This window comes from Vombatus ursinus, unplaced genomic scaffold (assembly GCF_900497805.2).
Source record: "Vombatus ursinus unplaced genomic scaffold, bare-nosed wombat genome assembly UNPS02014863.1, whole genome shotgun sequence".
In the NCBI taxonomy this organism is placed as follows: domain Eukaryota; kingdom Metazoa; phylum Chordata; class Mammalia; order Diprotodontia; family Vombatidae; genus Vombatus; species Vombatus ursinus.
In genome coordinates, this window is record NW_020954641.1 from 12,399,485 (window position 1) to 12,425,680 (window position 26,196).

At 41.3% G+C, this 26,196-nt stretch overlaps 1 protein-coding gene across 8 annotated transcripts in view; it reads right to left on the minus strand.

Moving 5' to 3' along the window:
- Positions 1-26,196, minus strand: part of TENM2 (teneurin transmembrane protein 2) — a 392,109-nt gene that overhangs the window by 34,220 nt on the left and 331,693 nt on the right. For 5 of the 8 annotated variants that reach the window (XM_027841746.1, XM_027841748.1, XM_027841742.1 and 2 more), the window contains 7 exons: positions 24,326-24,536; positions 19,476-19,595; positions 16,312-16,573; positions 15,259-15,526; positions 12,779-12,922; positions 7,486-7,735; positions 905-925 (listed from right to left, as the gene is read on the minus strand). In XM_027841746.1, coding sequence (XP_027697547.1) covers positions 905-925; positions 7,486-7,735; positions 12,779-12,922; positions 15,259-15,526; positions 16,312-16,573; positions 19,476-19,595; positions 24,326-24,536 — 1,276 coding nt within the window. The remainder of the gene's footprint in view (positions 1-904; positions 926-7,485; positions 7,736-12,778; positions 12,923-15,258; positions 15,527-16,311; positions 16,574-19,475; positions 19,596-24,325; positions 24,537-26,196) is intronic. The other 3 variants (XM_027841747.1, XM_027841745.1, XM_027841743.1) reach the window with 1 other exon arrangement.

The window sequence follows — 26,196 nt, forward strand, 5'->3', positions numbered from 1 at the left end:
CACATGTGTTTGATCTCCAGTGTCTGTGATGGGCTTACGTGGGATTTAATCTTCTTGATCCTCAGACATCACTATCTCTGCCACTCCCACTCTGACCAATTACTCAAAGGAGCAAATAGATTATTTCCTCAAATCCACTGTCATGCATTTCTACTTGAGGAAAAAGTATAGTTCACTTACAAGTATTGATGGAAGTTATTTTGGTCAATTTCTACCCACCTCCCAATTAAAAAAAAAAGCCAGTTTCCTTTCCTTCGAGCAAGATGAAGCTCCCCATTAGTGTTGCTTACTGTATACCATATGGGAAATTTTGAATCATGCCTTTAGATCTATATGCCATGAACTATTTAGGTAAAAAAGGTTAGGCTGTCCTCACCTCTTGCTCAAAATGGATTTTGAGATCTATGTAAATTACTAGTCCATCCAGCAGTTGGATCCATTCTGACTAGCAGATTGGCAATTAACTTAGTTTAAAAAAAATGACCATAAAGCCAGAAAAAAATCATTAATGAGTTGAAAATGAGTTTTTGACCCATTTCCAGTACATTAAAACTTTTGTGAACCCTGTCCAGCATTTACGAAAGACAGAAGTTTGCCTCAACTGTTTAGCCCAATTATGGGCCGAGTTGAGCAGTGCCTATAAAGAAGTTCACTGAGGGTTCATCACCCTATACTTGTGTCTCCCAGGAATTCTAATTACTGTCAGCTTATTTGGTTGCTTTTTTGACTGCATTTCATAATTGCTAAAGCTTATCATATCCACAACACACAATTAGCACATAAAAAGAACTATATTTTATACATAAAAATATACATTACACAGAGAAGCACAACACAAAAAGCAAACACAATGAAGCAAGCAAACCATGTTAAATTAAATATGGGAAAGAGTTCTTGGTCTTACCTATGTTTAAACTCTTTATTTCTTTATAGAAAGAAAACAGAAGGAAAAAAGAACAAACAGTTAGCTGAGGAATTGATGGTAGAGCAAATATAACATTTTAGTTTCTTTTACAAAGGGGCCCAAAAGAAGCATCATTCCCCTCCCCCCCCCCACCCAACTACAGCTCCAGTTTTAATTTGGGGAGTTGTTTCATCTGATACTGAACTCTTTGGGACGCTTGGACAACTGCTTTGCAAAACTCCTCAGGGCCTTAGCCAGAGTACCCTGACTGTTGTAGAACACAGATAGCATCAGATGAAAATGTCATTTTGGCTTTGGGGTAGGGTCACCATCATTTTTTTTTTTTGTAAGTGACTTGCCCAGGGTCACACAGCTAGTAAGTGTCAAGTGTCTGAGGCCCACCATCATTTTATAGAATACTTCTGCTCACACCCCAACTCAGAGATAACAAATATTCTACAGAATACTGTGAGAATAGCCCTATTTTTCCTCTTGTTCCCTCTGACCCTATACCTGTCCATATTCTCTCTCTTTCTTGCCCCCCGACTCTCCTTTCTTCTCTCCTCTCTAATGGTAAGCTGTCAATAGTTTGTTCTAATGAGGAGTTTAGAAATCATGGATAAAGGACTCTCTGAGTGAATGGTAAATTTTAAATAGTCTTCTCTGTCACAACCAAATGGCTTCACCCTTCTCTCTCAACAAATCTCTTTGCATAACTACTTGAAAAGTAGCAAAAGCATCTGCTTTTCTCCTCTCTCTGTCCAAGTCTGTATTTTGGCAGATGTAGGGCTGAAAGGCAGGCAGGTGAAGAAGCATGGGGCCTGTACTTCCCAGATGGGGGTCTTTAAGCTCCTAGGTGAGAGAATAGGCTATCTCTGAGATACCTCCTTCATAGGAAAGAGGTAGCAAGAATCTTTTCCCCACTGTTTCCTTCTCCTGGGAGAGTAAAGAGAACTCTTGGGGGCAGGGTTGCTGTGATTCCTGCCTAGGGTGCTGTTCAGGCCCCAGCCTAGGGCCGTCATTAATGGTAGGTTTGCACAGGGATTACATTTTTACTATTTTATTCCAAAGTGTTAGTTTAAAAAAAAAAAGTTAATTAAATGATGCCAATAACTCCTGAGCTCTGACTGACATAGCACAATTTAAGATTCATTCTGCAAACTGTGCTGTGTCACAGTGGCAGCTGGGAATTCTCATGTCTATTTTATATTGCTTAATGAAAGTGAAATGTTATCTGCCACCAGTGCAGTAATATTTGGCTCTTAATTATTGCAATATCAATTCTACTCTTTAGTCAAGATTTTGTGCAAGACTTGAAGGGATTTGGGTTTGCAGTCTTGACCTACTTCTTTCCCAAGAATGTTGGCTCCAAGTTGATTAATATAATTTCTATGATGGGGGAAGAAAGAGTTTCTGATGGGGTCAAGGGCAGATTAAGGGAGAGGGTTATGCTAGCCATACCCAGGGAAGAAATACTCCTCCCCTTAAATCATCAGGCAGCAGAGGTTATTTCTTAGAATTGCTCATCTCAGATGGGAAGAAAATAAGATTTAAGTGGAAGGAAAGAATAATAAGACATTAAAAAATTCCTTTTATCCTTGTCTTCTGCCAGAACACCTCTGTAGATTTCCTAGACTTCAAAGTAACTAGCTGTGTGATCATGGGTGAGTTTCTTCTCTCTGAACATCAGTTTCTTCATCTCTAAAAAGGTGGACAATACTAATTGCATTACCTCCTTCACAGAGTTACATCAAGGAAGGTGCTTTATCATCCTTAAAGTCCTATCTAAATGTGAGCTATTGGGATCTGTTTCTGAGGTAGTATATATAGTAGAAACAATGCTAATCGTGTGACGAGAAGAGGTGAGTTTGAGTTCTGGCCCTTTTTTTTTGTTCCCTCTACCCTTGCAACTTTGGGCAGCAATAGCTAACATTACAAAGCACTTTCCATACATTATTTCAATTAATCTTGGAAATAGTTCTGAGAAGTAGGAGCTATTTGTTCTTCCCATATTGCAGATGAGGAAAGTGAATTGCCCAGGGTCACACAGTAAGTGTCTGAGTTAGGATTTGAAATCAAATCTTTCTTCCCAAATCCAAGTTTTGCACTCTATACACTAACACCTGCTGTTCTAGTGAGCTCCCCTCGTGGGGCCCAAGTTCTTCATTTGTAAAATGAAGGGAGAGGCTTAGATGACCTCAAAGGTGCCTTCCAGGTCTCAATTCTATGATCCTATGAAGCCATGAAAATTTAAGCATAATGTGTCAGCAATGGGTCTTTTGCTGGGTTAAGTTACGGTAAAAGAATGGAGGTGGCGAATTCTGGATTTGCTGCCTCTGTTTGCCCTGGAAACCTTTTCTTTCTCTATTTCTATTACTTTCTCCCTACCTGACATTCAGTACTCTCAAGCTGACCCATCACCCTATCACTCACAGAAGAAAGCAATACATTTTCCACACTTCAACTTACTTTACCTTCTCCAGTAGCATTTGCATTATAAAGGAAGAGGCCTAGGTCAATGAATTATCTCCAAAGAATGAATTGCCAATGGTTGAATATCAAGAAGCAGTGAAAGACATATTTGGATCAGAAGGTCTGAGAACCATAGATTTAGAGTTGGAAGGGCCTCAGAAGTCATCACGTCCAACTTTTTCATTTTCTACATGGGGAAACTGAGGACCAAGGAGGTTAAGTGATTTGTAGATTATAGGATCAGAGACCTTGAACTGGAAGGGAACTTAGAGGTCATTGAGTCCAACACCCTCATTTACAGATGAGGAGACTGAGGTCTGAGGAGGTTAAATGACTTGTCCAAGGCAATACAGGTGGTTTGTAGCAGCACCAGCATTCAACTTCAGATGTGACTCTTTTTTGTATCTCCAGAGCTTAGTACCTGGCACATAGTAGGTGCTAATAAATGGTGATTGGATGATTGATTTCCACTGTACCATGACTTACCCAAAGTCACCTGTGTATTAAATGGCAGAGGTGAGATTCACACTTGGGTCCTTTGACTCTAAAACCAACATTCTTTCTCCTTTGCTACACTACTTCTTTGCTTCCCAGTACCTCTAAACTCATACCACCAACCCTATTCTACCCCTCCCTTTATCTGATGTTCCATATTAGTATATAGGATAACCATGGCCCTCAATCATCTCTCTGTGCTGCCCTTTCCAGAATCCTAAATTTCAGCCTCTGCCAGTACCAGCAGCAATCCTGTAGCCAGGAGAGGCACATCTCCCATTTTACTTCATTATTGCCACCTTCATTTACAATAATGATTACAGCAATAATAATGTTTAGCATTTACACAGCAGTTTCTATTTTCAGAGCCTCTTAAAAACATTCCAAGACTCTCATCAGTCAGGAAGCTTAGATCAAGTACCTCTCCTGTCCCATCATCCCAGGCTGACCCAAACCTAATCTTATTCCCAATTCCCACCTTGCAGAGAAGAATAAAGCTCTAGTTACCTTTTTAGGATATAAGCTCCCTTGAGAGGAGTGCTGAGGTCAGTTCTATTTCTGTGCAGTGTCACGCACACAGTGGGAGCTTAATGAATATTAAAACTAACGCAAGCACAATCGGAGGGCTATATTGGCTAGATGAGTTATTGCCGACCCTCTTCAGAGAGAAAGATACTGAAATCTCTTTCCTATGGCCTGAGCAATCCACATCACTCATACAAACCTTCCAGTCCCCTCCCCTACTCCACTGAGAAAAAAAGTGGAGTTTCTTTTAGTTTAAATGACCTAGATGGATAAGCTATTTCACTGGCTAACTGCCAATACTGTTTCACTTTGTGCTGTGTAGACTAGGCATAGGGCCCAAACATTCCCTATGTGTCCTGCTCACAATCACATGGCTGACTTAGCTCAGCTTCTCAAAATCTGAGCCATTGAGCTCTCAGATAACATCCTGGGTCATCTATCTTTCTACTTCTCCCTCTCTTTCCCTCCCTCCCTCCCTCCCCATTGATTTCCAAAGCACTTGCATCCTTGTACTGAAGGAATTTACTCTTCCTTAGTTTTCACTTTGGCATCAGGCAGAGCCAATCTTATTTAAAATTGCGAAAGAGAAGTTTGTCTTTGGTGTCCCTTTTTCTTTATCATTTTCCCCCTACTTTAAGAGGTCCTCATGTTCCCTTTCTCTTATTTCTTCATCCTCCAATCACCCATTATTCTTAGGCTGGTCCCTGGTCCCTGAATCTGGTAAATTAATTCACTCTACAGTGTTAGTGACTTAATATGCAATCCTCCTCCAGAGAAAACTATGCTCTGCTTCAAAGAAGGTCTTCAGGAGAGGACAATGAAAAACAAAAAGGCATTTCAGGCACTAGGGATGTGTACAGGTGATTTTTTCCCTCCCTCCTACAGGACTGCTTCCTGTTTTCCTTCCATACTATATAAACTGATCTATATGTTAGGTCATCCCTGGTAGTAGGAGGTATTTGAGCTGTGATAATTCTTACCCTGTCTTTGCCTGTGTATATGTGGAGGGGCAGGGAGAAAGGACAGGAGGTATCAGAGGGAGGGTAGGGGCATTTAAATACAACCCCAACCAAGGCCTAGCTCATTCAGCTCTGGGATGGGCAAGTTGGGGGTGGGGAGAGAAGCTAACTCTCTCCGGAAATTCTTCAGCTGCCAACTCACAACCCAGCAAAGAAATAAGCAAGACATGCTTCTCCCTCCCTCCCTCCTCACTGTTTTCTGTTTTTAAAGAGATGGGATTGACAGCCCTTTGTTTCCAGGCATGTAGTGGGAAGAAAAGAAGAATCAAACCGCTGTTCTTATAAAAGCTTAACTCCTAATCGGCTCTGGGTACCTGGCTGCTGAAAACAAGAACAAGCCCAAGGACTGTTTAAAAAAAAATTACACAGCTGTCGAAAGAAATCAGAACTCAAGCCCTCTTCCCCCCACCCTCATCAAACAGCACTAGGTGTGTTCAAGAGAGGCATCTGACTCTAAATCCGGAGAGCCCTGTCAGCTGTGGAGGTGGTGGCAGATACCATTCCTCAAAATCTGGGGACTCAAATCTCTTGGGCTTTGAAAATGATTGACAGAAGTAAGCCTTGAGGGGACCAGAAAAGGAAGGAGGTCTAGTTAATTGAGTCTTTACAGGACAGAGTTTAGTTCATCTGTGGGACACTGGCAAGAGCACTGGCTCTGAAGTCAGAGGACCTGGGTTCAAATCTCCCATCTGTTGCTTACTACCTGTGCAACTAACCTTGGCAAAGTCACTGGGCTTCGGCTTTTTCATTTGAAAAAGGGAAGGATTGCATTAGAGGGCCTCTGAGGTGCCTTTCCAGATGTAGGTCTGTGACCGCATGATCAATGCAACATCTGAGGTACAGTAAATGTCTTATAGGTGGGGAAAGAAGGCGTGGCCTTTGTAGGATTAAAAAAAAAAAGCAGCAAAACTCCCAATACTAACAACCAAATGAAGAGGCTGAGATGGTGAAGGAAAGGATTTATAGAGAGTGTTGAATAGTTAACTCTTAAAGATTCAAGGCTTAATTTTCCAGTTTCAGGATAATTTAGACTCTTCTTTGTCCTTTCCTTCTTTCTTCACTGTCAACTGTAAGCCCCCTGAGGTCAGGAGCTATGGGATTCTCTTCCATCACCCTTTTCCTTCTCACACAGTGTGCCTAGTACAGAACTGTGATCAGGAGGCACTCATATACTGTCAGACTATTAGATCATTGGTGAAGAAAAGCAAAACTTTGCCCCAACTGTCTACCTGACTGTAAACAGCTTGGGTACAAGCATTGGTGAAGGAGCAGGAGGAGGTTGTGAGTGAGAGGAACACTTTCCCATTCTCTGTGGTTTCTTTTTATCCATGCTGTCAATATCTGTAACTGAGACCTGGTAGTCCCAGAGCTTCTTAATGGCTCTATCTACGGTTGTTCCAGAGATAAACCTCATTGGACAGGAGGCAGACACCACAGACCTCACTTCCAGGGCTGGAGAGCCTGGATCACCCGCCCTGGGAAAATCGGTTTTGTAAGCGCATGAGTTTGAGCTGACCATGTGTTGGTCACCGTCTGCCCACAGCGCCTTGGGATGCAAGTGGAAGGGCCAGCAATGTGCAGATGAAATGCTACTGTAGAGTGCCTGCCACAGGCTGGGGCCTGGGGACCTACCCTTAAAGGTCAGGCCTGTGCAGCCAAGCTAATCCACTTTCCAAAGAAATCTGGAAAGATCCAGAGAATTTTGGAGAGCTTCTGCTCAGACACTCAATAGATCAATTACCTGTTTCCACTTTGCTTTTATGGCAGGAGTTCTTGGCATTGGTTTACAGCCTTAGTCCTTCTCTTAAATACTGTTGTTCTCCTCACTAGACTGGTCTGGTGAGCTCCAAAAGCTAGCAGCTGCTTGTGGTACCACTGCTTTCGCTGGATGTGAAAGACTCAAGCTCTCCACAAGCCAAGTTCCCCTATCGGGACCCAACAGTAACCTTTTCCCAACCTGTTTCTTTTCTATGTGAGGTGCTCCCCAGGGGAGGAGGGGTGGAGACAGAGGATAGATCTTCCAGAAGGGAGAGATGAAGCAAGAGGAGCTGGCTACATGAGGATGCTTACCGTAATTCCAGGATGCTGGTCACGTTCCGAGAAGGGAAAATGCGCCGGATGTAATTAAAATCCCCGACATAAAGACTCCCATCGATCCCCACAGCCAGAGCCACAGGAGCCAGAAGCTTGTTTCCTTCAGCGAGACCATTGCAGCTGGGACAGGAGATGCTCCTCCTCCGTCCATTCCCCATGATGCTGGTGATGATGGCAGGCTGCTGGGTCAGGAACTGGTTTTCCCCAGTACCCTTATGGAGGATTCCTAGGGAAAAAGAAGTGGGAATTATTAACAGAAGTCCATAGAGAAGAGTTTCTGTTGGCCCCATGGCGAATGGATCAGGGATGATGGGTGGGTGATAAGAAGAGAAAAGAGAAAAATCAGGTAACGATCACCTTCAGGGAAGCAAGAGTATATTTTATCTCCCCAAAACTTCTTGGAAATAAACAGTATGGCTCATGTGTATTATAGACCAATGACCATATCTGTGATTTCATGGGTATAGGGAGCTCCCAGATGAAGATACCCCCTTTACCAATACAGGTTGGCACTTTCTTTGCAACTTACAATCTTAAGGAGCTGCCTAAAGTACTGAAAGGTTGGTTGACTTGTTCAGGGCCACATAGCCAGTATGTATCAGAACTGGGACTTGAACCTGGGTCTTCCTGGCTTTGAAGCCAGCTTTTTATCTATCACATAATGCTGCTGCTCATATAGTAAACCTTTATTAACTGGGACCCTTCTTAGATTAAATTGCCATGGTACTCCACTTTTAGGGGAAAAAAGAGCCTCTAATAAGCATTTACATAGTGCTTTAAATTCTGCAAATCACTTCACATATGTTTTCTCATTTGGTAACAACTCTAAGGTAGGTGCTATTATTATCCCCATTTTTCAGATGAGGAAACTGAGGCTTATTGAGATCAAGTGATTTGTCCTTGGTCACATGACTAGTAAGTTTCTGAGTCAAAATTTGACTCCACGTCCAGTGCTCTATCCCTTGTGCCACAGTCAACACGATGGATTTATTTAAGGAGAGGAGTTTCGAGGTTCCATCCTGAGATCAGTACCACAGCTAGTTCAAACTACAGTACTTTCTAGGTCTTTGGTCATCCATGGAGGCAAGAGAGGTAAGGGCTCAGTAAGTATTTTTGTCTCCAATCTGGAAGCCTCCACCATATTCCGTCACCCCTGGGGATTGTGTGGAGGGGGCTGGGCTCAAACGTCTGCAACTACCCCATGAATGTTCCAGTCATAACCCTAGAGAGGGGCTTGAACTGGATCCTATATATCTGTGTGTGATATGGGTGTATGCAAGCAGAGGTATGCCTGTTTTACTCCCCACCCTGCGTGTCCACTTTGTTCATCTTATTCCCTGTGTCTCCAATCTATGCTCCTATTCTATCTCCTAACTTTAAGGCTTCCTGTATCTCTATTACTTGTGTCAGCCACTTCCAGGTATAAACCTGTCACCTGTGATAAACCACACCTCTACCTGAACCCTGGGCAGTTAAATGGTACAGTGGATAGAGTGCCTGGCCTGGAATCAGGAAGACTCATCTTACTGAGTTCAAACCTAGCCTCAGACACTTACTACCTATGTGACCCTGGGCGAGTCATTTGACCCTGTTTACTTCAGTTTCCTCACTTATAAAATGAGCTCAAGAAGGAAATGGCAAACCACTCCAGTATCTTTGCCAAGAAAATGCCAAATGGGGTTATGAGTTAGACATGACTGAAACAACTCAACAACTATCTGAACCACATTCACTCCATTCCCCTTTTCTTTCCCAGCTTTCTCTTGTATAGTCCCTTTCTGCTGTGCATTGGGGAACCCCTATTCAAGTGTGGGTAATCTCTCCTTCATTTTAGATTACTTTCTTGCCTTTTTCCTACCATTGCTCAAGAGAATGTCAAGCAACTTCACTATTGATATGACTTCCCAGACCACAACACCCTTCTCTGGTTACTAACTGCTATATGTATTATCTCTCCTTATTAGAATTTAAGCACCTTGGGGCAGGTAGGTGGTGCAGTGGATAGAGCATGAGCCCTGGATTCAGGAGGACCTGAGTTCAAATACGGCCTCAGACACATAATACTGACTAGCTGTGTGACCCTCGGCAAGTCCCTTAACCCCATTGCCTAGTCACAAACAAAAACAAAAACAAAACAAAAAACAAAACAAAACAAGAATTTAAGTACCTTGAGGGAAGGGACTACTTCACTTTTATATTTGTGTCTCCCAAACAGCACAGTGCCTGATACATTATAAATTCTTAATAAATACTTTTTCTTCCATTCATTCATTCATTTGTGGAAACTTGACTCTTGCTTGAAGATATCACATTACCCACTGTCCTCTCCCATCACCACTGCCATCTACTACCTTCAGGACCCATCTTTAGCTCCCTAAATAACTTCTACCCTTGGTTCAGATTCTTCCTTTGAACATTGACCACTATCATTGGCCTAATGATGAGACTAATAGTGACATGGCCAAGCTATGTTTGGAAATTTCTACCTGTATTCCTAGGAGTAACAAAACTCAGGTATACCAGAGAGAAACTAGTAGTATCAAGGTCAAATTCTGCCTAAATATCCCCATCTCTACTTATGTGAGAAAAGTATACTTTCTCTCCCCTCATTCACTTCTTACCACTTACAATCTGGCTTCCAACTTTCTCATTCCTTTGAAACTGTTCTCTCCAAGTTGCCAATGATCTTTTAGTTGCCAAATCCAATGGCCTTTTTCCAATCCCCATTCTCCTTGACCACTCTCCACTGTTGATTATCTCCTCCTTGATGCTTATTTAGGTTTTCAGGAAACCCTTCTCCTCCAGCTCTTCTCTTACCTCTGACTGTTCCATCTCAGCCTCTTTTGTTGGATCCTCATCTAGTTTCTACCTTCTAACCACAGATATCCCTCTGAGTGCTGGGCCCTTTTTTCTTCTCCCTCTATACTATTTCACTTAACGATCTCAGCAATTTCCATGGATTTCATTACCATCTCTCTATGCTTATGATTCTCAAATCTAGCTATTCTGCCCCAATGCCTCTGCTGACCTCTAATCTTGAAGTAAATGTCCACTAGACATCTTAAACTCAACATGTCCAAAACTGATCTCATTATCGTCCCCCTGTACCTCCCCCCCAATCCTCCCCCACTCCTACCTTCCCTATTATATCAGAGGGTAACACCATCCTCTCAGTCTCTCAGGCTCACAACCTATGAGTCATCCTAGATTCCTCACTATCTCTCACCCCTCATATCTAATCTGTCGACGAGGCCTCTTGATTTCACCTTTGCAACATCTCTGGAATATGCCCCCTTTGACATTGCCACAGCTCTAATGCAGGTCCTTATCACCTCACAGCTGCACTATTGCCATAGCCAGCTGGTGGGTCTGCCTGGCTCAAGTCTCTTCCCACTCCAACTCATTCAGCTACCAAAGTGATTTCCCTAAAGGGAAGGTCTCATTATGTCAACCCCCTCGAGCCGCTCCCCCACTTCCTACTCAATAAACTCCTGCGGCTCCTTACCACTTCCAGGACAAAATACAAAAACCTCTGTTTGGCACTCATAACCTAGCTGCCTCCTGTCTTTCCAGTTTTACACCTTACTCTCCAACACATACTCTCTGATCCAGTGACACTGGCCTTTTTGCTGACTCATGAACAAGATACTCCATCTCCTGGCTCTTGGGCATTTTCTCTGACTGTCCTCCATGCCTGGAATGCTCTGCCTGTAAATTTCCCTGGCTTCCTTTAAGCCCCAACTAAAATCTCATCTTCAGAGGAAGCCTTTCCCAACCCTTCTGAACTTTAGTGCCTTCCCTCTGTTAATTATTTCCAGTATATATTTCTCCTGTATATAACCTGTTTGCACATATTTATTTGCATGTTGCTTTTCCCATTAGATTGTAATGTCCTTTAGAGGAAGGACTGTCCTTTGCCTCTTTTTGTATCCTCAGCGCTTAGCACACTGCTTGTCACAAAGTAGGTACTTAATAAATATTTACTGATTGATTGCCTCAGATAGAACAGAAAACTATTGATGGCTAAGTTAGGCCCTGATAACACTGCAGGAAGCAGCAGATATTTCCAAGACTCATCTGTATTTGAAAATCCCTATATTTTTCTTTCTTGGTGCCTTGAAGTAGGGGCACCAAACTCTAGATCCAGTAAGGCATTATTCACAGTCTCTGTCCCTGAAGGGGACATGCCTCAGGTATGCCAGAGGAAGAGATTAGTGGTGGCAAGGCCATGACCTATTTGGAAACTCTTTTCTCTCTTTTGAGATAAATGAGCACCAACCAGCTAGACTATTGATTCACACCAATGTGTGTACCACAACTTCTCCATCAGAGTGTTCTCTCCTTTGGGGCAGTAACTGTTTTGTTTTTTTATCCCTAGCACATACAGTGCTCGGTACATAGAAGGCATCTGATAAATTTTTGTTGAATCAAATTGAATCCCTGATTGGAAGTACCCTACAAAAATGTGAATGATTAATCCTCTACTATGGTCACTGGTCTGTGTAATGGTAATTCAACATTATCCTTCACAGAATCACAGACTCTGAATGAGATGGTACTTCAGGGGCAACTTAGCTCATACTGGTCCCATACCTGAAGGGGAATCCTCTATACTATCCCAGCAAAGTAAGAAACTAGTCTCTATTTGAATTCATCCACTGAGGAGACACCCATGATCTTTTAATCATCAAAAAATTATTTCTAAGTTTACTACAGCATTCTGCACTTACTTCTTTAACACTTCAAAAGATCTATGATTAGACTGTAAATATATTTACTAAGGCACAGAAACAATTTTTTTAAAAGAAATGCAGCAGCAATGCTCAAAACAACAAAAAGCAAATTCTGCTTAACTCTTAATTAAATTGACACACCTGAAGCATTCCTCTAGCACACCAGTGAATCAAATTTTTTGTTCTACAGAGGGTGTCCCAAAAGTATTAGTGCCCATTTGAGTTATTAAGGCTTAAATTAAAAAAAAAAAAACCTTTTATATGTATAAGCTGTATTAAGGGAAGGGGAAGGAAAAGAAAAGCTCAACACAAGTTATACATGTCAATCCTGTGGAAGCCTTTCCTCATGACTTTTTATATTAGAATCTGGCCCTCAGTAGAATTTTGGGGTTGAATCCAACATTTGGGGGAATAGACTAACCTCATATAAAATATTCCCTTTATTATTATATTATTAGCTATATTTGAACCTGAGGCTGCTGGACTCCATGGCTAGTACTCTTTCCACTCTACTATCACATAGTGAATGAACGTACCACTTTTGACATTTAGTATGTGATGCTTGTCCAAAGACCAACCCCCCAGATTGGAAGGGTCCAGCTCAAATCCTTGAAGCAATGCAGTCCTTTTCTCCCATAGAATTAGGCTAGGGCAGGTCTCATATTCAAACCCGACAGAGACTGAAAAAAGAGAAGAAGAAAAAAGAGAGAAAAAACATCTTGATTACTCCTTAACTGTCTGACAAGAATGAGTAGACTGTATTCTCTGTAATAAATACTTGGCTCCAAAAACTCACTCAAGGAGGTGGGCTGATTGCCTTTTTCTGTGATTCCACAATATTAAATTCAGATTTCCAGGCTGGACTCAACCTGGAAACTTTACACAGCAGTGCTCTGTGGGGACTTGAAGACCTCTCAAGTGAACTACTAGCTTCACAAAATGACCCCACTGACATGGAGGGAGTAGATGAATCATTTAAAAGCCTAATAAAACTCCTCTTTATAGTAAGACAGGAGACCACGTACCTCACCCTGCTGTTCCCTGCATGTATTTATTATATTTTGTGTTATTTATTTTCACTCACCAGGAGAAAAGCACTTGGAAACATAGCAGCTCATTCACAAGGAGATTGTGGGGCAACAGCTTGTGTTAGTTACTATACTTTATCCATTCACTCAGGATCCCACAGAGTGCCAGGAGACACAAGCACTGGGGCACAGGCCTTCAAATCAGTGAACATTCAGAGAAGAACAAAAGGGGATTTAAAAAAGAGTGGGGTTGGTTTGGGGAAACCCCGATTTGCTACACTAGGACACCTCCTAAGACTTGTATAACATAGCAGTGAGCCAGAGGACATGCCCAGCTCCATAGGAGGTACTCCAGGTAAGCAATCAGGACTGACTCCTGCTCTATAAATGTCCTTTATCTGTATAGATTAGTGAAAGAACCATGGGCTGGGAGAAAGAAAAATTGAGTGCTAGTCTTGGCTCTGTTACTGGCTTATTATTGTTTCTGGACTTCATTTTCTCTACTTTTTTTATTTCTTTGAGGCAATCAAGGTTGAGTGACTTGCCCAGGGACACACTCATAAGTGTCTGAGGTCACATTTGAACTCAGGTCCTCCTGACTCCAGGGCCAGTGCTCTATCCATTGTGCCACCTAGCTGCCCCTTTCTCTATTTATAAAAGGGGAGAACAAACTCCTCCCTACCTTCATGGAATGAGGAGAGAAATGAATCATGTAAATAATGTTAGAGATTTTAAAATTCTTAATTAGAAATGTACCGTAGAGCTACAAGGCACTGTTATTATCACAAGGCAGTGTGGTCCAGTAGAAAGAATGCTAGATTTAGAGTCAGAAGACCTGGTTGAAATCCCAGCTCTGACACTTACTAAATGTGTAATCAGGAACAAGTCACTGAAACTCTATGGGCATGTTTCCTCATCTATAAAAATGGGGATAATAATGTTTGCTGTTTTTACATCAAAAGGTTGTTGTGAGGGAAAGTGCTTTGTAAGATTTATAATGCTATTGAAATGGGAGTTATTTTTTAATATTGCAAAAAGTTCAATTATATCTAGATGAATTAGCCTCTTTGAAGATTATTTGAATTATATTCTTAATCCTAAAACAACTTTTGCTTGTCCGTCAGCATTTCTCTCCTTGTCTTCATTTGGAGAATGTTTGGGCAATAAAGGGTCATTTTACTATTGAGCTAAGATAGCGGCCATACCCAAGACTTCATTGATGTAAAGTATTGCCAGGTGAGGAATTACTTCTACCAATGTACACTGGCATCTTCTCCACAATTTATAAAATTAGAGAATTGTCAAGAGCATTTAAGATGTTAAGCAACTTGTCCAGGGTCACTGCCAGTATGTGTCAGAGATGGGACCTGAATGTAGGTCTTTCTGGTTTCTACAGCAACTCTCTACCTATTACACCACACTGCCTCCTACACTACACTGATATACTGACTTGAATACAACAGATCACTGAGGTCAACTTGCTGCTTTAAAAATTGTGTGATCTAGCTGTGTGACCCTTGGCAAGTCATTTAACCCCAATTGCCACAACAAAATGCAAAAATAAAAAAAAAAGTGTGATAGCCTTTAAAACTAAATGTAATTTTTTGGGGGGTATTGCATATTATTTGGACCACGGCACACCTTCACAGAGAATGGAAACAGTATTACTCGTTTTGATAAAAAATTTTCAACATTCTCAGATTTATCAAGGCTTTTGGTGAAGTTATGATAGTTTTCTGGATTCTGTCTGATCCTAAAGAAGCTTTCAGAAGGAGGAAAATAAATCAGACAAGCTTATTTGAGTCCTCATGTGAGTGAAGAAGAAGAGTCAGCAAATCATTTCAAAGTCATCGAAAGCCTAACTGGGTTCACTTCCCTAGGGGAACTACAATGTGGCCTTGAGGTTCACACTATACTATCCTCCCTGAGTTCTTCCTCATACCCCCTTGTGTTTTTGAAAGTGTTAATCTGGGAAAGAGAGAACATACCCACAGCATCTGAAAGCCCATACACCCTTTGTCCATAAGCATCCGTCTTATCCCAGATAAATGTATAGGCCAAATTGGGGGAAGCCTGGAATGATTTCTGAAATAGATGCCCTTCCACTGCTACCATCAGGTGAACTTTAATTAGATTCAGAGGCACGGTGGACTGAGTCATGGTGATCTTCAGCAGGGATTTATACCCAGCGGTCCTCGAGCTCAGATAGCACAGCTTCACAGTGGAGCCGGGGATCTCGATTTCCTCATGGAGGACCTGGTGGGAAATATAGTGCAGACATTCTTTATCAAAGGTGCCTGGCTGGTAGGCTTTTCTCATTGTGTTCATCCTGATCACTAGCTCATTCAAATGATAGACCTTGTATTGTTGGTATTACAACTTTCTGTGGCTGGAAAAGAAAAAAAATTCTGCATCCAGAACTGCTGAGTGATGGGGCTGAGGTTATGATTTTGGAATTAATAATGATTCTTGGTCACTGTTGTTTTTCTTTTTAAAAAATCACACTGTTGGCAAAAGTGTAAATATGAATAGCAAGCTTTATTGCTAGCTGTATGCAAGGAGGCCACAAGAGACTGTAATTATATGAACCTGCAACTTCCATTGACAATCGGTATAAAGCAACAGGGATGTAATCATGTAATATACCCTCGATAGTATTACCCAGGTAGATCATTAAGGAGCCTCTTACCATGTATCTCTGTGACTAGCTGGAATAAAAAGCAATTTGCAGGTGAGCTGCATACATGTATGATATTTTTAGTCTATTAAAAAGCACAGAAACCACCAATGACTCAAAAGGGTATCTGAGGACTCCATAAGGGGACAGGAATCAAGGCTTGGTCTCTAGTAGATAGAAACTCATCCCAGCTCCTGGGTTGGAGCCTCCTCAGTGGATTGTGTCTCCTAGTCCCTTAGCCCTGGCAATTTGGCAATCATTGCTTGGAAGGAGGAGAGATGTAGTAAAAGGGCATCAGCTTTGGCCTGGAACATGGTCGGTAGGTGGGGCTGTGAAGGATGACTTGGTCACTTGCTGTTCCTACCTGGGTCTCAGGCACGATAGGGTTCCGCCCAGGGGTAGCACTGAAGAACGTGGACAATGGGGAGGAAATGATGATGGGATCAGGCCGGACAAAGCCACTGAGGTCACAACTAGGGATGGAATTCTCTTCTGTTTTCATCACAAGTGTATCCATAGCATAGAAGCTGTTCCATGGAAGCCAGACAGTCCTCTCCTGGCTCATAAAAGGAGCTCGCTCAAAATGCAGGGTCAAGGATGCACCTCCATTCGCAATAAGGTCGAACCTAGGGAGAGACAGAATTCACTTAGACAGGAAGGATCAGCACTTCTTTGCAAATTGAAATTCATCATCACCTTAACATAGGGTTATCAGTTCTGCCTACAATAGGCTAAATTTTCATGATGCCAGGTTAAAGGGTGGCAGTCATTGTCACTTTCTTCTAATTATTCCTTAGTCTCTTTCCAATTAAACCCAATTAAAATCAATTCAGCAAACATTTATTTAGCTCCTACTATATGCACAGTACATTCACCCCTTGGGTACCTAGGAGGCAGGGTTAAGAAACTGTTAAGAAGGTCAGTACTATGTTTAGGCCAGGGGACAGCTGGCAGGGACTGGGGCAGGATAGCATAGGAGGAGGCCCTAATTCTGAGTCCAGTAGACCTCAGACATATACACAAATGCCCTCTTGTGTGGTTACACATATGTAGGCTTCTTAGAGTACCCAACCCAAAGATGCTGGCTCTTCAGGGATTTTAGGCCTTAGGCATTATTGATTATTTTAGATTTTTGTTTTTGAAAAGTTTTATTAATTTTGTTTTATATTAATTTCTGATTATAGTCCTCCCACCATACCATTAAGCCTCCACACAGAAAACACACTTCAGCAAAACCAAACAAGACATCAACTGAGATTCAATAGTGTATGCGATATTCCACACTCTGGGTTCCCCATTTCTGCATTGAAGGAAGGGAGACACTGTTTCTCAACTCTTTTCTAGGGGGTAGGCTTGGTAATTTTAATTACATGGAATTTTCCAATCCACATGGCTCGCAAAGTGATATTCCTAAAGCACAGGTCTGACTCAATAAATTCCAGTATTCCCTACTATCTCTGGCTTTTAAAACCCTCAATATCTTACTTTCTAGACCGACATTTTCCCCCTTCCCATAATCTACAGTTAAGCCAAACTAGCCTATTGTGCACACGTGGCACTCCTCCCATCTTTGTGCCTTTGCATAGGCCATCCCTCATGTCAGCAATGCCCTCCCTTCTCACCCTTCCCTCTAAGAATCCCTAGTATAGTTCAAGTGCCATCTCCTACATTAGGCCTTTCCTGATTCTTCTAACTGCCAATGCTTTCCCCTAAATACATTATTTTGTATTTATTTTGTATATCATGTTTCTATATAAATATATATATATATATATGTATGTATACATACATACACACACACCCATGTTATTTTCCCCTAATATAAAGTAAGATTCTTGATGGCAGGCACCTAGTATGATACTAGCATACAGCTGGCACTTCATAAACACTTGCTGATTGACTGAACTCTATTACCATTTTTTCCATTTATATTATTTAGCTAATTGTTAAAATGGTTTTCTTGGTTCTGCCAACTTAATTTTGCATCAGTTCATATACAGTTTCTGACATTTCTCTGAATTCTTCCTATTTGTAACTTCTTGTGGCTCTACCATATTCTATTACATTCATATATCACCATTTGTTTAGATATTCATAGGCTTAGAGCTGGAAGTGATTTCAGTGGCTAGTCCTGGCAAATAGTATGCTCTATGTATCTTAATAAATGCTCTATGTAGTTCAACCCCTTTATTTTACAGATGAGGAAAATGAGATCCATTCTCCAAATGATATGTACCTGTTTTGTTTCCGGGTCTTTGTTACCATAAGAAAGTGCTACAATGAATATTTTAGACCCTTCTTTCTGGCTTTGACTTTCTTGGGGCATATGCCTAGCAGTGGGAGCTCAAGGTCAAAAAGTAACCCTCAAACATTATTAGTGAAAAGCTAGAGTAGTTATGAAAATGACATAATCTAAAGACATGATCTCTTTGCCTGAAGAAAATTTGAACTTGGCCTCAAAAAGTCAGATTTATAGGTTATAATGAAGTGAGAACTTGAAGGAAAACTGATAATTTCAAGCAGATCTACACAATTCTTCTTTTTGCTATCAGATGTAGGAAACTCTGAGCACTGGTTGGTGAAAGAAAGGCTTCTGGGGGTTGGTAGGTTTTGAAACTACTTGCAAGATTTGCCAAGTGCTGGCAAGAATCTTCTTTCTAAAGTCAATAAAAAGTTTGAAACATCGACTGTGAAGTACACCTAGATCTCATGATAGGTTGCTTTCTTAGGCTCTGGTCTCATGGGAATGATGACAGGCCTGGTCTTTGACATTCCTCTCCTCATCAGGACTATCATGCTTCCCCCTGGAGCATTCTGGATTGAATCTGGCAGCACATCATTGTCCAGGGCTGAATAATTTTTTATATTTTCTTTTTCAAGGATATTTTATTATGGCTCCATGTCCAATGGATTAAAGAAACCACGGTACTCTCATTCTGGTCTGGGCTGAACTGGTAAGCATTTCAAATCAGATGATAATAGGGAAAGGTTCCTTTCTTCACTCAGCAGGAAGGCTTCTAAATGTATTTAATTAGACGCCTCTGATTACATTTTACCCCCCAAAGAAATAGGAGAGACAGTACATCATCAAAAGCCTCAGATGGAGGGAGAGGAGTTCTCAACAGGATGCACGCTATCATGTGGATTCATTCATTCCTTACCTTGCCACCCTGCGCTGCCTTTCATTTTAAGACATGGGTGGAGCTGGTTTTCAAGGGACTATATCACAGTTTCTCTCCTTTTCCCTCCCATGCCCCACTCTCACGGATGCTTTTGACATGACATGGGGGAGAAAGGGGTGGCAGCTTTCTGCAGCCTTGCCAAAGGTTGGCCTTTTTTTTTCTTTGTGCTTTTAGCACTCAACATGTGAAGCAAAAAATAGCTTTTTCAGAGCCTCACTGGTGGCTTGGCCCGGCTGGGACTCCAGTCCGTGTAGGGGTACCACATGGTTCCAGTAGATAGCACCATCTGTTCCCCGGCACAGGCATCCCATCCTAAGCAGGCCTCAAGCTCCGCAGAGCCACTTACGTGCCATCCTGGCGGGTGATGGTGTAGCCGTACTTTGGATATTTGACAAACGACACGTTGACACCGACAAGGGGAGTTCCATCTGTAGTCACCACTTGGCCTCGGATGAGAGATACCAGGCTGGGAAAAAGGAATACAAGGAAGCTTTAGCTACATGTGGGATCCTAAAGCAGTATTGTTTGTCCTGGTGTGTGCCTACCTATTGTCCCCAACCCTGAGTACCTTTGGGTCACAGGGTGAGAATTTCAACATTGATTTCCCACCTTGAACCAAACTGCAAGCATGAGGTTGCAAGCACAGGGAGATTTTGCTGCCTTCCCTGACTAGAAGAACAGTTGGGGTTTTTTGGCTTTTGTGACCAGAATCTCCTGGGTTTCAGCATCTCTGCACCATTCAGCCTAGAAGTGAGACCCTGTTTCTCTTTGCCCTTGACACTCTGTCTGGGCATGACTTGACTTTTGCTTGGCCTGTGTTTCAGTCTTTTTGCACTCACTCACACCCCTGCTGCAGCCAGGCACAGGGAGAGCAGCAAGGCAGCATTATACATGGGTGAGAGCCTCCCCATCTGGTTTCTCATTTGTTTTCCACATTTGTGTTTTTGGCTCCAGAAGAAGGTAGCATTGGGAGCAACAGTTATTCTTATCCTCGAGGCTGAAGTGAGAGGAGGGGTTTAGGAAAAGCACATGGAGTTTTTTGATGGGGCAGAGCATGTGAGTGCATGTGATTTCTCTCTGCCTCCTCCAAGGTTTTTCTATTGGCATGGAAATGGAATGGTTTCTGGGTTACCTCTGGTTATGTATCTCCTTTCAAGGTCTTTCTCTTTCTCTTTTTCTTTTAAATCATCTGACTACTATAGAAAACAGAGAGGGAGAGAGAGAAACAGCCTTGGAAATCCCACCCAGATTTTTTTCCCAAGGTCAGGGGAAAGAATCCCTAAGAGACAGTCTCTAAGTAACTGGAATGTCTGGACTGTCATCCATTGTCACTAGCCTCCACCTTAGTGACTACAATACTACAAAATCCCATGAACCTGGGGAGAGGCTTCAATGTCCCTCTCAAAGTCTACAGAGGGGAAAGGTAGCTTTCTTCTCCCACATAAGTTTTTTTGACTTCAAAAAGAAGCAGGATAATAAAGAACTTTCCTTTCTGAACTGACCCTAGAATATTAGACAGGTCCGCAGCTGTCTCCTTGGCTTTCATAGGCGCTGGGCAATTTGGCAAAGGCAAAGAGATTCTTGACCCTCAAGGTTCCTGGATGGGATCCCAATTTCTGGACTGGGGGATCGAGCCGACTCATTCTGTGCCAAAACTATGTCAAAATCTGCATGAATTTTGGAATCTGCTCATTCCTGCAATTCCCGGTGCCCCAGAAACCTGAAGAGATGCTCTCTGGGAGCCCCTCTCTCTGTATCAGACCTTTTTAGTATCTCAGGAATGTTTAGAATGCTTCCATTGACAGTTCTAATTGTCTGCTACTGGCTGAATAACAAATGAATTCTCATTTTTAGCTTGTTCCAACTGCACTGGTAGAGTCTCCTGGTAGTAGAAAACTAATTTGTGAAAATAATCCTGTTGTGCAATCTAGCTTTCTTGTCTTTAGTGGATCAAGATTTCTTCTAGGTCTGACCAGACACCTTTAAAAATCAGCAATGTGCGCTAATGACCCTATGATAAATAGCAGCCATAGTGGGATACCAAAATCCATAGGCATTCACATTTCATATGTATCTTCTTTTTTAGTAGATCTTCTCCAAATAGGTTTTGGTACCATACACTTTCATAAAAGCCAGAGAAATAAGACAGACTGAGTTTCATGTGATTTCTAAGACATGTTTTTCTAATTCTTCATTATTTCTGGCTTTCTCTCTTTTTTCTGAGCAGCCAATTTACAGAATAAGATTCGGCAAGACATCCCAACAGTTCACGTCTATTTATGATTATTGATGTGTAACAATTATCACATTATCTAGATGGTGAGATCTGCTATATAAATTATAGGGCTATATTCAAAGCATTTTAGTTATTTTTATACTCCATTGTCTAGGGGAACACCTTCTTAGAATTCTTGAAATAATTCCTTTTTTACTCCTGGCATTGTCCTTCATTACTCGTCAAATAATAATGCACTGAAATTCACAGTTGTCCTGAACTTCAACCTATGTCTAGAAGGAGCAGAACTAAAACATGCCAAGGATACTACGGAAGGGCATTACACTTCAAGCAGTAGTGCGACTAAGTGACCTCTAAGTTCTCTTCTGACTCTAAGATTATGTGATTTTGTATTTCTGCCCAAACAGTGCCCACCCCACCCCAGAGCATCATTTCAATTTTGGTAGTTCTATTTATTGCTATTTAAGTTCCAGACACAGTCATCTATTTCTTGAAAGTAACATTAGTTTGTTCTGAGGATGAGGGACCACTGGTAGCCCAGTCAAGATTTTGGGGGTGCCTTTTCTGCCACCTGAATCATCCTCCTAGCTCACTGTGCCTTTTTCATGAGTTGCTCACTTCTGAAGATAAAAGCTTATCTCGATCATGAATGTTAAATAAGAAAAAAATTGAAATGAAGATGAAGCCAAAGGAGAGGGAATAATGAAAGTCGTTTAGGATAGCTAGGTGGTGTAGTAGTTAGAGTGCCAGGTCTGAAGTCAGGAAGACTCCTCTTCCTCAGTTCAAATCTGGCCTCAGACACTTACTAGCTGTGTAAGCCTGGGCAAGTTACTTAACCTTGTTTGCCTCAGTTTCCTCATCTGTAAAAAATGAGCTGGAGAAGGAAATGGCAAACCACTCCAGTATCTTTGCCAAGAAAACCCAAAACGGGAGCATAAAGAGTCCAATTCGACTGAACAAAAACAACAAATGAAAGTTGCCTAAGAAATGATTCACTGTTGCCAGAACTATCTCTAAGTACTGCCTTGGTAGGTGCATACATATTACAGGCATGTTGTATGCAAGTCACATGGAAAGTCATGTGGTTCAGGAAAGGTCCCAGTGATCCTCACCCTTGCAATCTACCTCCAATTCCTTCATCACTGGTTAGGAATAGTTGCTGAATCCCTTTCCCAAGATTAAGATTTAACAAAGAAAAGAAACAATTATTTGACTAAGGCATTATAGGTTTGAGGTTTCAAATGCAAACTTCTTGGTGTTGCGACCATTGGAGAAACACAACTGAAAAAAATATTGAAATTCTTACTAAGATGATTTTTAGGACAGCAAATATTTTTGGAAGCAAGAGTCTGATGATTATATCTACATGCAGATCCAAAAATATATGGACCTCACTTCAGTCCTAAAAGGCAAATATCAGAATAAGGCAAATGCCAGGGAGAAAATACATTTCATAATGTTTTGACCTCAGAGTGCTTGGGATTCACTTTAATTCGTTCAAACTTAAACAATAAGAATGGATTTGGAGTTGAGAGCTTGGGATCCTATGCCAGCTCAAAGTATGTGACTTGCTTGGGGTCACAGAGGTAGCAAATGATGGAAATGGGATTTAAAGCAAGGACCTCTCAGACCAAATCTATCACCCTTTGCACCACACCATGCTACCATCCAAAGTCAAATGACATTGAAGGAAACAAAGTAGAAACATACTGGATGAATAGAAGGAATGGATTTAGAGAACAGATAAGGAAGAAGTTTGGTTTTTTTTTTTGGAAGGAACTCAATACCATAGGGTAAATAAAAATTGAACAAATCCTATTGATAACTTATATTTTGATATCTTTCTTCTGAATAACCTTAAGATTTTAAAAAATGAGATAACATATGCAAAGTTCTTAGCAAACCTTAAAGTAGACAGACCACTGGACTTAGAGTCATAAAGACCTCAGTTCAAATCTATTCTCAGAGACTTACGAGCTATGTGACCCTGCACAAGTCACTTAACCTTGCCTCAGTTTACTCATCTGAAAAATGGGGATAATAATGGCACCTACCTTTCAGGACTGCTGGAAAGATAAAATGAGATAATATTTGTAAAGAGCTTTGCTAACCTTAAATTATTATATATATGATATTATTACTATTATCATTGTTATTGTTAATTGATTATCTCATTTATATTTAAAACCTCTATATAAGAAAGGAAGAAGGAAGAATTCTCCCCATTTTACAGATAGGGTTAAGGTGACTTGTCCAAGATTATATTGCTAGTCAGTGATACAGATAAAGATAAGAATCCTGAGTCCTGAGTTCTAGCTCAGCAGTGTCATTACTAGGTTTGTGGTATCTTGAAATTAATCCTGAATCTGCTTTTATAATATTCATAAATTTTAAATTAGCAAGAGAATAAGCTAGAGAGAAAAAAAAACTCTGACTTTATGGCATTATGTCAGAAGTGAAATGGATTGGAACAATGAATAAATATGAAAATAAAATTCCAAATAATGATGGTGACAATAGCTCCCATGCTTCCAAGACAAATAAGTAAAATAAAAAGCAGCTGACCATTTTGAAAGGTTAAGTGTCTGATTTCTTGTAGCATTTTTGAAAATGACCAGGAAACCTATGTTCGGGCTGGTTTCCCCAGTTTCCACTGCTTCCCATTCCAGATATCTGCCCTTCTTGAGTTGAAGGCCAAATGGTTATGTAGAAAGCGGGGCTCCACCCTGGGGACAACCTGCCCTGCCTAACCACAAGTAATGAAGACAGTCTTAATGGGCCACGACAGGGGGTCCTCAGTGGGGCTGCCTCTGTGCCAAGAGAGAGTATGGAGTAATTGAAAACAATGTTTCCTGTTTAAAGATGAATGGAATCACAATGACAAGTGTCCAACCTTGCTGTCATGACAGGCTCAAGGGCAGGGGGGAGCAAAGCAGTGATGCTATGTATCGGGAGGCTACCTGCTGTTGAAGGGGTTGTCTCCAGGAATGATGTGGGTGCTGTCCTTCCCCACTAATAGTTTGATACGGTCATAGAAAGACTTCACGGCTGGCAAGCCCGTCTGACCCTGCTGAATGATGTCGAGAGGGTCTCGGGAACCTCGGCAGAGCAGGCTGTTGTGACAGGCCGACTGGAGGCAGCAGTCAGGGTCCAAGCAGTCCACCAGGCCATCTGGAATGACAGAGACAAAACCACAGCCAGTTAATTTCACTACACAAAGCTACTCAATGCCCTTGTTGTCGTTAAAGAGCCTTCATTCAGCCTTTATTATTGTTGTGGCACTGCCTAAAAACAAACAAAAAAACTCAACAAACTACCTATGAATTAGTTTCAAACACAAATAATGGAACTCCACAGGATTCCTCAAACTTTATAACAACTGAGCACTTCCCCATCTCCCTCCAAGTGCTTATCAAGTTTCTACTAAATTGTAAAATTGAGTGATACATGTGAAAGGCAAACCCATTCTACAGAAGAAATCCTGGGGAGTGGTGAAATCCTGGAACTGGGCAGTTAGCTGGCAGACTCTCTGAATTATCAAGATATGGCTATTATACCCCTCATATACCTCTGATGGGTGTATTTCTTTTAATAACTGCATTAAATTTTAAATATCATTGCTAACCATTTGGATTTTATATTACTTTCCTGTTTTCGCATTTTTTGGGGTCTTTCTTTGTATCCTTAGCACAGTGTTTGGCACATAGTAAGCACTTAATAAATGCTTGTTGATTGGCTATTTGAAATATATCCCTCATCTCTTAGAGAGTCATTCCTTATGACAGAGTAAAAAAAGAAAGAGGGGAACAAAAATAGGTTCAGTAAAATTAACCAACACAGCAGATGAGTCTGATGGGATATGCAATATTTCATATCTATAGTACCTCACTTCTGCAAGGAAGGGAAGGAGATATATTTTATTTCTTTTTTTGGGGGGGGGTTCCTAAGGATGCATTCCCCCTCACCCCTTTAAGATCTAATGGCCCTGTTAATGGCATTGGAAAGTGGAGTAGCCCAGGTTGGGGTTGTTCCTAGAGCTCTCCCTTTAAAATTGGCTCATTACACTAAGAGCTGATTGGTCAAATACAGCCTTGCTGAGCCGCTGGGCTCAGACAGCAAGCCACTTGTTATCTAGCAAATTTAATACTAAGGCATTTTTGGCCTAATTAGCATCGTAGGAACTTGCACTAGAACCTTGAGTAGCAGTGAATTGACAAACATGTGCATTAGTCTGTTGAATCACAGACCAGGCTCTGCGTTTTAAATGGATTCTAACATAATTCTTTGGCATTACCCTTTTCATTTGGTTTCACTAATGAAATTGAAATATGTAATTTCACTGAAGTTCCACTGTAATTTAGCAATTAATGTACAATTATTTTAAAACATTACCTTCTTTTTAGCAAACAAACAAATTAGGAGGTTGCATATTTTGACTAGTTTTAAATGATTAAAACTAGCCCCTCATTTTCCACATGGCCAAATGTTTTTTACGTGTCTTGGAATACATTTAGATTTGTAAAATTTCTGAGATGGGAGGAGGGAAGGAGGAAGAGCAGTGTGCATGATCGCTTCAACTTAGAGACTTTTCAAATCAAGTATCTGAACATCTCAGCCAGGAGCACTGGTGGAACCTGCCAAATCCCTGGAGACCAGTAGCATCCCAATACATGAGATAACAATGGAGAATTGTTGCCTTACAGCTGATAATGCAGAGATACTTTATTTCTGATCCCTGGTTAGATAGATAAATAGATTGATAGTGCTTGGAGGAGAGAGAAGCAGAGGAGGAGAAAAAAGAAAAGTAAGAAGAAGAGAAGGAGGAAGAAAA